Source organism: Scleropages formosus, chromosome 3, assembly GCF_900964775.1.
Source record: "Scleropages formosus chromosome 3, fSclFor1.1, whole genome shotgun sequence".
NCBI lineage: Eukaryota > Metazoa > Chordata > Actinopteri > Osteoglossiformes > Osteoglossidae > Scleropages > Scleropages formosus.
The window spans coordinates 13,281,005-13,294,054 of record NC_041808.1 but is presented as its reverse complement, the minus strand read 5'-3'; the positions used below and the strand labels follow the sequence as shown (position 1 = coordinate 13,294,054).

Here is a 13,050-nt window from a genome sequence, read left to right as displayed (position 1 = left end):
AAAAGTCAAGCCATGTAGGTTTCACGTGGACTGAGTATTGCTCCGTTCATAAGGTAATCGATGGCGCACAAAATTAAAAAATAATCTCTCCTGGGACCTGCTGTTACAAATTAGAATGTCAGTGAGAGAGAGGCCAGGCATGTAAGAAAAATTTGGGAGAAGAGTGCAGCATTGTAAGGCCCATTTAAAATGAAATCCTTCACTTCGATGGGCAAAAAAAAAAAATCACTGCTTAAACCTCTTTGTTTTTTCTACTGACTGTTTGTGAGGGCTATCTATTTTGCACATGTAATAAGGTAATGCATTCTGAAGTTATATTTAGATGTGTATGTTTCTGCAGATTTGCATGTGTTTATATACAGTTTGGAACTTTAATTCCAGTTAAATGCCATCTGCTCTTGCTCTGTGAAGCCAGTCTCAAAGTTCAACTTCCTACCCTTGGTCCACACAATATGGTACAAATGCAGGGAAATCAGCCTAGATATGATTGATCACAAATTCAAGCCAAAGGCACTTCTCTTTTGCCCTGACCTTTCCACTTACAGGTCCATGTTAACAAGTTTGATGATCAATAGCCGTGGTTTTTGATGAATGGCAGATGAGAACTTTAAATTGGTCTTTACTTTTTTTAGAAATTGCATCTAAAGACACGAAAATCCACACGGAAGATCCCCTAACTAACATGACCATTATGGGCCTGTTTCCCTTCCTCACTGGAACAGCTGTAACAGTTTTTTTTTTTTTTTTTATATATTTTTACAACATCAGTATAGCATTTTTCTGTTGTTACAATCTGATTTATTGTGTCTTAATTGTGGAATCAATGCCTTTTTTGTTTTAAGTGTGAAAAATAGCCTTCATTTAACAATCTTTTAACATCTTTTTGTTGTGACTCCTGCAAATGAACACAACTCATTACATGAATTAGGAGAGAGAGGGGTCGGTTTACACTAATTCATGCTTACTTTCCAGCATTTATCTCCAACTTTCAAATGTATGTCTCTTTCCTTTTCTTGTTTTTTTTTTTGTTCTTTGAAGGATTTTGTCATTTAGAACAAATTGCAGTAAATATCTAATACAATAATAATAAAAAAAAGAATCTCAAGCAAAATTTCATGTGTCCTGTCCCTTTTAGCTGTTCATGACTGTTATATTTTCAACAGAAGGCTTTTAGGGGTGCAACAGCATTATGTTTCTTGTAGATCTTGACAACATACAAGTTGTCTTATGGCTTTTAATGCTGAATAACACAGTCTAAATAAAGATAGAGAACAGAAAAGGAAAGTGTCTAAAGCAGATTCTTATGAACTGAGATAATCTAAAATTGTCGTCCAGAATTTTTCTTCAAGGTTCAAACTTACGTTAAAAATGTCACCTTCACTTTTGCTTAGTTGTTTTGCTGCAGGGAAGTTATGGTGAAAATTTTCTGCTTATTTATGTTCACACCTATCTTCAGTATGATTTGAGTGATGACTTTAGCTGCTTTCTACCTTTCTCACGGTTCCTTTCACAAGAACAATATTGTGTGTTGTACATATCTACATCTGTTTACTGAAGCGTAGGGCTTCGTGGTTTAATTTGAATTTCAACATTTTGAAGCAGTAAAATATGGCAAAAATGAAAGACCTATTGTGTTCTGACATCATGTAATTTTTTTCCTGAATTTTTTTCTTATAAAGAGAATTCTGCTACAATGAACTCTAAAATGCCATTAGTTTCAATGGGGGAAAATATGTTTTTAATTTACACGAAAATCTCAAAAAATCCATGTTTTATATTTTGTACACTGAAAAAAATGCAATCCAAAACCAAGTCCAGCTTATTAAAATTACCCCAGACAACTTTAAATTCAGGCACGAGAAATGTTCAAAATTGCATATACGTAACACGTTGAATGACACCTTGTCATTTTCTTTGTATCACCATACCCCCTTTGCCTGCCATCATATCATTACCGTTTTTTCTTTATTATTCTATTTTGTTGCTCTTGGCTGGCATGGTGGTGCATCATGCATTGCTAGGACCTCATTGCACCAGGCCTGTGGGTTTGAATCAGGCCCTGTCTGTGCAGATTTCCTCCATGCTCTCTGGTCTCCTTCCAAACTCCAGTACATCTATTTCAAGTAAACTGGTGACTCTAGATTGCTCTTAGTGCCCATCATATACCAGTCTCTCATCTTGGGTATAGCCTTCTTTGCACCCTATGTTTCTGGGGAGACTCTGAATCACTGAGACTCTACATTAGATATGTGATGGATAGATGGATTAAATTGTTATTTGATTAACTTTTTTCAGTGCTAATATTTAATGTGTTTAGCACTTTGAAAGGTGTTAAAATGAGCTTAGGTAAACTATTCATAAATGATTCTCACTAAGAGGGGGTGCGGTGGCGCAGTGGATTGGACCACAGTCCTGCTCTCCGGTGGGTCTGGGGTTCGAGTCCCGCTTGGGGTGCCTTGCGACGGACTGGCGTCCCGTCCTGGGTGTGTCCCCTCCCCCTCCGGCCTTACGCCCTGTGTTACCGGGTAGGCTCCGGTTCCCCGCGACCCCGTATGGGACAAGTGGTTCAGAAAATGTGTGTGTGTGATTCTCACTAAATAAATTGTAAATCAAATCACAGTGTCATTCATTAAAGTACTGTTTTTGAACAAATTGTAAACCTTTTATACTGATATGTTAGGTTTTCCTCTGCCTTTTTGGCTTTTCACTACTTTTAGTGCTTTAAGACTTTTCTTTAAGGGTCATTATGATGATGGATGATGGATTTGTACTTTCTACTTTGATAAAAAGTAACAAGATTTCTGATTTGATTTTTTTTCCATGGCAAGTGACAAATGAGTTGTAGAGGAGAAGCCATGGCACATGGGGAAAGCTACTCGTCCTGTCTCGTGCTTGTTGTCACCAATGGTCATATTTTGAATTGAATTTTATTCAAGGGAAGCCTGTATAGACATTTATTTTAGCAGACTTGATAGCAATGCCTGAGCAACATTCTTACCATGGTATAACATATTAGAATACTGTACCAAGGATTATAACAAGAACCAGAAATAATAACCAGATTAATCGTTCTTATTGATTCCCAGTAAAGTTTAGGACTGACTTTAAATCCCATTGCTTGTTTACAAAAACTCTGCAAGATTTGGCCTTTATTTATCAGAATTTATTAATATGTACACACCAGAATGCATCCCCTGATTGCAGAATGAAGGATTTCTTGTCATTCCTAGAATAAATAAATCATCTGTTGGCAGTGAAACCTTCAGTTATAGGGAAGAAAAGTTGCGTAATAGTCTACCAGCCGTATTAGGGATGCCCCTTGGTGCATTCATATATATAGATTTAAGCCCCGCTACTTTTCTTTGGTTTACTCTGAGCAAAGCTTTTCATGCTGCTATACATAAACAAACTGAATTGAGTTTGAGCCGAACTGAGGCGGTGCATTTCTGCATAGACTCTGCGTTTACATGCTTTGCAATTTATGTAAGGTATGAATTAGAGAGGACAGACTCACATCCATTTTTTTTTTTTAGCGTAATATTCATATTTTGTGGTCGTCTTTCTCATCACAACGGCCTGTTTTCACATATTTTTGCCTTGCTGCATTGGCTACGAATGGTATAAAGCAGGTCCATTTACTTAAGAACTAGAAAAGGAGTTTAATGACAATTCTCTTTTTCATTCTCAATCCTTGTTTCAAAGAATTAATGATGTGTGTACCCTTCACCATCGGGAAATGTTTGAATGTGAAGATTTCTCAGTGGGTTAGCATGGAGGGATTATTCCTCTGTGGAAAGTTATTTCTTTTTATTTATTTATTTATTTATTTATTTTAGTTAACGCCGAGCATTGCTTCAAACGAGCCATGTCCAAGGATCTTTTCATGTTTCTCTGATTTCATAACCTGGAGCAAGGAGAGCAGATCAAGAAAGAAGCTTTTCCTTGCTTATGTATTTATTTTATGGAAGTCTCTCCACAAGGCCCACTGTATCGCCGCCCTCAGGCAAAGAATTGTGAATCAGCTTCCTTGTGCCTTTCTTCTACGTGTCTCCCACTGCCGTTTCACTTGTAGATTTTTTCTCTGTTGTAACAAAGCAGCCAAGATGGAGGGAAACAATAAAATTTTTACATATGTGGGCGAGCACACATTTATTTCATTTGGAGCTAGAAATGTAATCCAAGGCTTTTAGAGTACATCCTATGGAACAATTATAATGCAGCCTATCAGAATATGAAATATATGTTACTTCCAAATTAAGTTGAAGAGCATAATCCCATGATTGTTATGTTATATACAAGGTTAGTGAGTATAACACTTTGATATATTCTTTAAAAAAAACAGCACATATACGTATATTTCACAACTGACCTAAGCAGAAGCTTTTGCTGAGTTCGTAACTGCTTGGCAAATTCCAAGGCGGGAAAACAATTACTATTCATTAAAGCAGACTGTCAGATTTCCCCCACGTCCTTCAGCTATTCCACTTCTTGTCAGTCTGTCAGCCGGCAGTCAGGCTATTGATTCGCAGATCTTTACCGAAGCATGGAACTCTTGCATGCCAATTTCAGTCCCTTTTTTCACTGTTGACCTTTATTTTTTAAAGGTTTGGGGAGGAATAAGTAAACCATCATGAACTTTATTCAACTTAAATAGTACTCCCATTTTAGTCTGAGTGAGAAACTGTTTGGTTTAAAAAAATGTGCAATACAAATGACCTTTAGTAAAAATTCCCAAGAATATCTGAGGCAGTCCTACAATGTCTTATGACAATGGAGGGCTTCACCTCTATTAGCTCGACATTATACATTTTTTTTCCTCTGCTTTTATTATGGAAACCTTGGCTTTGAAGTAAGGAGCTAAGTATCTCAGATTTCCTAGGGTGAAATATATGTATAGCATCTGGTTGCACTTAGGACAGTTTGGAGAAATTGAATTTCTTAGCTTAATTTGGTTTCTTTTGTCCCTGTTCCATGTTTTGTGACAATGAAGAAGCTGTAAAGGTGAAATAAGAAACAGGACCTGAAATTCCTCAGAAAAATATTATATAAAAGAAAAAACTCATATTTACAGTAAGTACAGAGGGAAAACAAAACTAGTTTTGTTTTCTTTATTTATTTTTATAAGAGAAATTAATTTTCTTTAAAATATCAACAGAAACAAATGGTGACCTAACCATAAGGAAATTCATATATTTAATTAGATATCCAATCAGTCGGCAATGATGCGTCTATATACAAAAAAGACGAAAGAACTGTTGTACCAATTATTTAGTTGCAGATAATATTTCATGTTATTCAGTGAACTGCAAACTGGAACAAAGGAAGTTAACTTAGATTCACAACTTTTGATCTAGCCCTGTCTGTACTGGAAACTATTTAGGAGCTGAATATGAAACTGTTTTTCTCAGTCCAGCCTGTACAGTTATAGTTACTTGCACTTTAAGAAAAAGATGAAAATCTCTGAGATTCACCTCTCCATAATGATTACTGTACAAACAAGCAAATAGTTACGATGTAAAATAGACAGTCACAACTTGTCACTTTTAGAATGCACTGCATTGAGAAAGGCTGTGGATAGACATGAGAAAAACCCATTAACAGCATCAGTTGAATGTCAAATATTCCTGTCTGGAGTAGCACATAAGAGTAACAATACAGGTAACACAAATCTATTAAACAAGTGAAAAAAAACGGGTAATCCGGTGAAGCTGTAGCGTTTTTCCTTCCAAGCTTGTCATTTACAGATATTTTGGGTTATGCAATTAAAATTGATTGCAACTTTCAAACTTAGTGCACAATGACATAATTTTATAATTTCACTCACATTAGGCAGGCGAAACTATCAATTCACTGATTTAACACAACCACCAGAGAGTCATGGTATGATCACGATCAGCTTTCGGTGAATTTAGGAAGGACCTCAGGATTAGATTCTTAAATACCAAGGGGCTCACATTATTAAAAAAATGTATGGTTTGGTACTTTGCTTGACTGCCACGTTTTGCTTCATGACACAAAAAGAGATTACATGCAGACTACATGTGCTTTGTTTGCGGTCTGAAACAACACAAAACCACATGAGGAAGGGCATGGGGTGCTGAAAATGCACACTTTTCACAAGTCATACCAAACAATTTTAAGAGTATAGCAAGTTTCATGAAACAGCTGTTTGATATGGTAATTGTTATTGCTGGTGGGCTAGCTAATGATATGACAAGAATAAAAACCCCACAGTACATTAATGCTCCAGTTACATGAACGAGGAAAAATAGAGAAGCGAAGAAAGGACAGAAAGGAGCATCATTGTGGGAACCTTTCCCCTTCAGACTGTTTAACCAAAAATGTGATGGATGGTACCAGGTATTATGTACATATTAAAAATTCTAAAATAGCATGAACACCTCATGAATAACATAATCATATGCTATAAAATCGTAGTAAAAAGTAACAATATTGAACATCCAATGTCTTATAATACATTTAAGGACTGTAACTCTTTTTTTTATTTATTTAATCAGGTAAGATTAAATAGCAACAATAAAATGTGGATTCCAACAGTGAAAAGTTGCTAACCAAATACAACAAAGGCAGACATCAGTAAGATAAAGACTTTTGCATCTGTTTAGCTGTCGTGAGCCTCTCATTTCTCAGCCTTTCGCTCTTTGCGGCGCAGTCAAGAATTCATGGCACATCCGTGGCTGAGGTGGATATACATATACTCTGTCACATTCCAAATGTCTCAGATCTGTTAAAAATTTGTACAGTTCTGTACAGGGACCTCATACTGAATGATACATTTTGCTATGCGTATACAATCTAAAGTGTAATACACTGTTAGCATCATAAATCATAAGAAAAAAGCATCAAAGCATACCCCGCATTTTCCCATGGGAATATCTGGAATGTTTACACGCCATAATAGGCTCTCCATGATTGATTATCTGTCCTACACTGGCTTGATGATTTGTTGAAGGGCAATTGTTGATATCTAAGTAACATTAAGATAGACAACCTGTAACAGTGAACCCAAATGTTATAAGAAAATAGCCGAGTGCCCCCAAAAATACAGATGTTCAGTAGACTTGACATGGCATGCTGGAGATATATATATATATATATATATTTATATGTATGTGTGTGTGTTGTAAAATAAACTTTAAAACATTCATTGTATTGTAATTGTAAGAAGTATCTTATTCTTTATGTATTCTTTATGTCAGTAAATTTAAAAATGCTGTTGCATTGTTTGGCGACAGACTTAAAAACATAAAGCATTTAGAAAAACACCTCTTTAATTTCACTTAAGTAAAAGAATCTTTAAAAAGTCTTATTAAATTACAGGACAGAAGTCTCCTTGCTGTTGCAAAGATTTGGAATATGGCTTGGTTGTGGTGGGATATAAACTATGATAGACATATTCAAGTAGCATTTACAATAAAATCTTAGCTTCTAAATGCTCATTTTCATTTTTCTCAAAGAAATTACTGCATTGATTTAAGTCAATGGAGTACTTTGAGATGGAAAAAAAAAAAACAGCAGCAGACTGGAACAAACTTTCAGTGCCAAATGTCTGAATAAAAACTGAATAGAGAAATGAAATACAGTAATGAGCACAATTCACTGAAAGATGGATAAGATAAAGAAGATAACAATATTTTATTTTTGAAAAATGCATTGCTGTGAAATAAGATGTTGATGGGCTTTTGATGCCACCGAAGAAATACACTACTGACAAAGCGTGCTTCATGACAAGAAGGTAACTGACTCTACTTTATAAGGCATTTGATGTTCCTTAAAAATGTTTTTGGCATTTGAACTTGAGGAAACTCAGTATTTGACCATAATCATTTTGAAGTATCTATGATAATAAGGTGAAGCAGTATGTACAGAATAATCCAGAAAATAATTTTTGCTGTCATATTATATTATTCCTAGATTATCTGGCTGTAAGAGAAAGATTAAAATGGTGAACAGACATTTTGCCATATACCACGGCCCAACGTTAACCTTCTTTTGGTTTCTAATGTACATCTGAATGCAATAACGGTCCAAGCAATAAAACCATCATAAATAAAATGTTTCTTTTAAACATCGAAAATAAAATTGAAAAAAGTAGCGATTCCAAAGATTAAAAGATGACAAGAGATAGCTTAAGTACATTGCACATTTAAGCTTGTAATGTAATAACAAGACTGACCCAGTGCTATTTCTAGGTTCACGTTCAAATTTAATTGTACTATCACCAAATACAGCCTTGAACTTTGTGAAATATCAGTTAAACTGCCTTGTGTGTTGCCTTCTATGTGTAAAACCAAGTTTCTGCCTTGTAACTTCAAACTTGCTTAATAACTGACTGATCGTCTTGGAACGTCTTCCAGGTTTAGATATTGATATTCAAGCTATTTTTCACTACTTGTTGGAAGCAAACTTTTGAAAGACGAAACATTCTTCAATGAACTGTGGTTTAAATGGAACCCAGTTATTTATTTTATTTTATTTTACTTTATTTGTAATTAAGAGTCTGCAATCTGTCCCAATTTCTGATTCCCTTTAGACACAGCATGTACCACAGTGGTCCCAGTTGTGTGGTCACATGCTCATGTGCTCATGTCTCGGAATGACGTACGTGTGCCAGAAGTTTCACGTGTGCCAAAGTCTCAGCTTGTTTGCTGCTCGTAGAGCCAGCTCTGACAGAGGACATGAGTGGTGAGAACTGGCAGGCTAGCTGCACAACTGACCTAGTTCTTCCTCTGAGGAATTAGGCAGTTTGGTGCTGAACATACGCAGGGAGTCTCGAATCCGTACCACCTCGCTGGTGGAGAGCTTGAGCCTGTGGCGTAGCAGGCAAGAGAACAGGTCCAGACGCTGAGGGCCTGGTGGCGTGAGCCGGTTGACGCGGTCACGCATCTCCAGCAACATGAGCATGGCTGAGTTCTGCGAGCCCTGGGTATATGGATAGTCCAGCTGCATGATCAGGTCTTTGATCCCTTCTGGGTCAAAGTGCATGCTATAACCAAACACCTTCAGGCTGTTGATCTTCATGTATCCCAGGTTGGCGGAGCGGTCGTCCAGGTCCAGCGGCTCGTAAAAGATAGTCTCATTTACGGTGGGGTCGTCAGTCACAATACGGCTGCGCAGATAAATGTGCACTGTTTCAAAGAAGGACTTCCACTTGTTTCCCAGCATAAGCGTCCAGTTGTAGCACTGGAGAGAGGCATCCAGTTTAGTTCTTTCCCAGTTGGGGAAGTCCTGTTGGTTGACTGGCATGAACCAGCTCTCAGAGTGACTGCCCCCAAAGGGGTTGACATAAATGGCAGGTACAGGCTCCAGGGTGCTGTTTTTGGTGGAGCATATCTGGAAGGAAATCCCCAGAAGCATGTGGATAAGGTTTGATTTGTTCTTGTTGCTCTTGAGCGTGAGCAGCATGCGCTTCCTCCAGGAAGGGTTGAACCAGCTGCCAAGGCGCACGTCATTGCTGATGTAGATTGCATGCACCTCCATGCGGCTGTCCAGGCGCTGCAGCAGGTACCTGGCCTCTACATCAGGCATGTCATAGTCAAAGATGATGTAATGATCCAGTGACCCGGCGATGTCGGGGCGGCAGGTGCCGAGGTGGAGCACGTAGCCCACGTGGCAAGTGCCACAGCGGGTGATGTTGTCTGGCGCACATGAGGCGCAGGCCATCTCTTCAGCCAGTGAGCAGGGCACCGTTCCCTGGCAAGTTGCATGCTCTGAGGAGCAAGTGCAGCTGTGGTTCTCCTCCAAAAAGGTACCTACCCCACCATGCTCGCTGCAGTACAGGAGGGATTGAGTGCGACTCAGCCAGAAGCCTAGTGGTCTGAAAGACAGAAGAGGGTTTGTTTCATTGTATGTTTCTATATGCTTAACAGTTCACACGCCTATGCCATACATGCTAATATATACACTTAAAAACCGTACAGTGCCGGGTCACAACTGAGAAAAGGCTAGCACCTATAGGTACATAATACAACTCAAAGGCAAAGGATTACAGTATTTAGCAGGATTGTAATATAGCAAAATGTAAGAATATCCAAAAAATGACCTAATCTTCCATGTTTAATTCAATTCATCCTGCAGTTCCAATATTAACTCTTCCAGCGGAATCAAGTTAGACACTTGAATCAACCCCATATGTGTGATTTCTGGTGTGGACCAGGCAGGATAAATAAACTGTCAGCGAGAGCTGGTGGTGCAGTGGTAAGAAGTGCTGCATGTGGCTCCAAAGGTTACGGGTTTGAGCCCTAGCTACATTATCCCTGAGCAAGGTACTTACCCTCAAATTAATCTGGTAAAATTACCTTAACACTGTAAATTACTTTGGAGAAAAGTATCAGCTGAAGGAAAAAAGTCAGTGATGGAAAGCAGGTGCAGTATGTTTGAATGTGCATTTTTAAACCTATCAGTTAACCTTCTGACACACATTGAGGTGTGTGTAAAATTGAAATAAACCACTGCTAAATGCTTTTATTAATCTACAACTGGGAAATTATTTGTGTTCTTGATTTGTGCTGCGAGTTCTTTTGCTTACATTTCATTCTCTGATAGCTCCACCCCCCCTTGGTGACACCCTAGGTTTTAATTCAGTGCTAGACTCTTGTTATATTGCTTGTGAACAAGGTTGTTTGCCTTCATAGCTGGAGAAGAACACTCCAGAAAATAACAAGGCTGTTCCCCACTCTTCTGCTCCAGTGAACTTTAAATCGGTGTTTTGTCCGTTTAGATGATTTACTTTCAGAAGTAATGGTTCTCATTACCACACAAGGACCATTAGAGGGGATGCTGTGGAGCAAACCCCAGGGGTCTGCCCTGATAATGCTGTTCCACTGTTATACTGTCATCTGTGTCATGCGTACTATATTTTTCATTAGAATACATATGCACATATGGCTTCACCATAACAACAGTTAATCTTTATATTACTCAACCTAATCTACCTAAAGGATCTAATGCAGACTCGTAATAACCACTTATAACTGATTAATTTCAGCTTGACAGCATCCCCTTCATTAAAACAGCAGATAAGCTTTATGCTCTGACAATACGCAGCTCCATGCCACTTGTTCAACATAAAACCCCTTCTGTATTAATAAATGCTCTCATTCATCTGCCTTTAATCCCTCTGATCAACAGTTATTGATCCTGTGTCAGTGCTTCCTGAAAGCAGTTAAGCATCTGGCACCTTCAAAAAATGTCTTTCCTGAGCCCAGTGCATTCAGGATTGTACATTTGGTTTGAAATTCAACCGGTTCGAAAAATACAGTTCTATCAGTAATTAAAGTTTAAGTAGTTAACCTTGGAGCATTAAAAAAAATCAGCTGAATGTGGAAAATTAAAAAAAAACCCACATTCATAGCCAATGCCAAAATAGGGAAGACTGTGACCTTTGTTTTCAGTTACTTTATTTACACCTATACCTTGCTCTTCAAGTGTCCATTCCAGATATTTCATATATTTTACAGTACCTTGAATAAACGTCTAAAATACGACTGTTATCCCTAAGTATCCATTAAAGACATGAATAAATAGCCCTTTTCATGTTTATTAAATCAAGACTCTGAGCTACATTCACACTGAGAGGCCCATACAAAGTAGCAGAGAGTGTAGCATTTGAAGAACAGATATTCACAAGACTTAAAAGCATCCTTTTTTTAAATTATTTTGTATTATGTGAAATAAAAGTGGTACTGAAGCTGTGTCGGATCAGTAGATATCACTGCATTCAAAATTCATGTCCCACAGATAGATGCAGCATTTCACATCTTCTTGTTGATCATTGACACTCAGGAACAACAGACACGAGCTGTAAAATCTGTGGAAATGAGTTCAACTAATCCAGTCTTGCATTCCTACTCTCTTGCATGTACCTATGTATCTAAACCGCCTGTCTGTTGTGGGATGCGCTTTTGTTTATTCAGAGCCGAATGTCACTTTGGAGAAAAGCATTTGCCAAATGCATCAATGTAAATGTGAATGCATGTTTTACTATCAGCCAACGACTAAAGGTGGAAACAGAGTTCCCCCTGCAACAAATTTTTGAGACTAGAAACCAATAAACAGTTATGAACAAATAAACAAATAAATGAGAAAATGATCATTGACAATTCAAACCTGGAACATCTGTGACAAAAGGTCCTTGTGGACTTTTGTAATTTGTCAAAGAGGTCACCAAATGTATATATAAAGTCTAGAATTCTCTATACCAGCCATCTTCAATATAGTGGTCCACAATAATAACAAGCTCTGGATCAGCTCCTTCTTGAAATTAAACAATCCTTCTTGTACTTGTCTTCTCATGTTGGCAGAATTGTTTCCTTCCCATAATAATATTATCCTCGGTAATGATTTCTTTTTTACAAAGTAAAGGTACTACAATGGATTCGCCCAAGGCATCACATTTCACTATTATATTAGTTTGTGGAAAGGGGAATCACTTTCCAAGAGATATTTCAGTGAGATTTTTTCCTTGGGATGTTATCTACATTTCTGTTCTTAAGTTGAAACCACACAAGTTTTCACAACTTTTTAAATTCAAATTCTTGACATTTTAACATTTGCTGTATGTTCAGAACTTTTTTTTGGGGCAACATATGGCTTCTCTCTTTCTACTTGTATAGAAAACCTACAGGCTGCAATACAATCTTGAGCCCGGAGACAGGTGTGAAATATAAAATGAGTCAAAACAGAGAAATTGAACAGATTCTTATGTGAGAAGCAAGATAAACACTGAAACACGGGGTTATCAACAAAGAAAAAATTACAATGGAAAAACAAGCATGGCTCAAAACTCTTGCAGAGTAATATTGGTAGTATTAAAATAGGCTCATAATCTAAATAAGTCAAATCCAGTTTCCACTGACTCTGAAGCAAATTGCTACTTACCGAATGGTACCGTGAATGTGTGAGTGCACTCAGTGTAATAGCACAATGAACATTCCATATTTCAGCATTGCACACTGAGCAAATAATTATGATCAAAGCATTTGTCATCCGCTGTACTAATGGGGTTGTCTCCTTGATTACTTGATTTCG

General features: G+C 37.6%; 1 protein-coding gene across 1 annotated transcript in view; it reads right to left on the bottom strand.

Moving 5' to 3' along the window:
* Nucleotides 1–7,683: 7,683 nt before the first annotated feature.
* brinp2 (bone morphogenetic protein/retinoic acid inducible neural-specific 2) overlaps nucleotides 7,684–13,050 on the bottom strand; it is a 102,274-nt gene continuing 96,907 nt past the window's right edge. Inside the window, exon 8 of the mRNA XM_018753199.2 lies at nucleotides 7,684–9,838. Within this exon, the coding sequence (XP_018608715.1) occupies nucleotides 8,722–9,838 (1,117 nt within the window). The 3' untranslated portion in view covers nucleotides 7,684–8,721. The remainder of the gene's footprint in view (nucleotides 9,839–13,050) is intronic.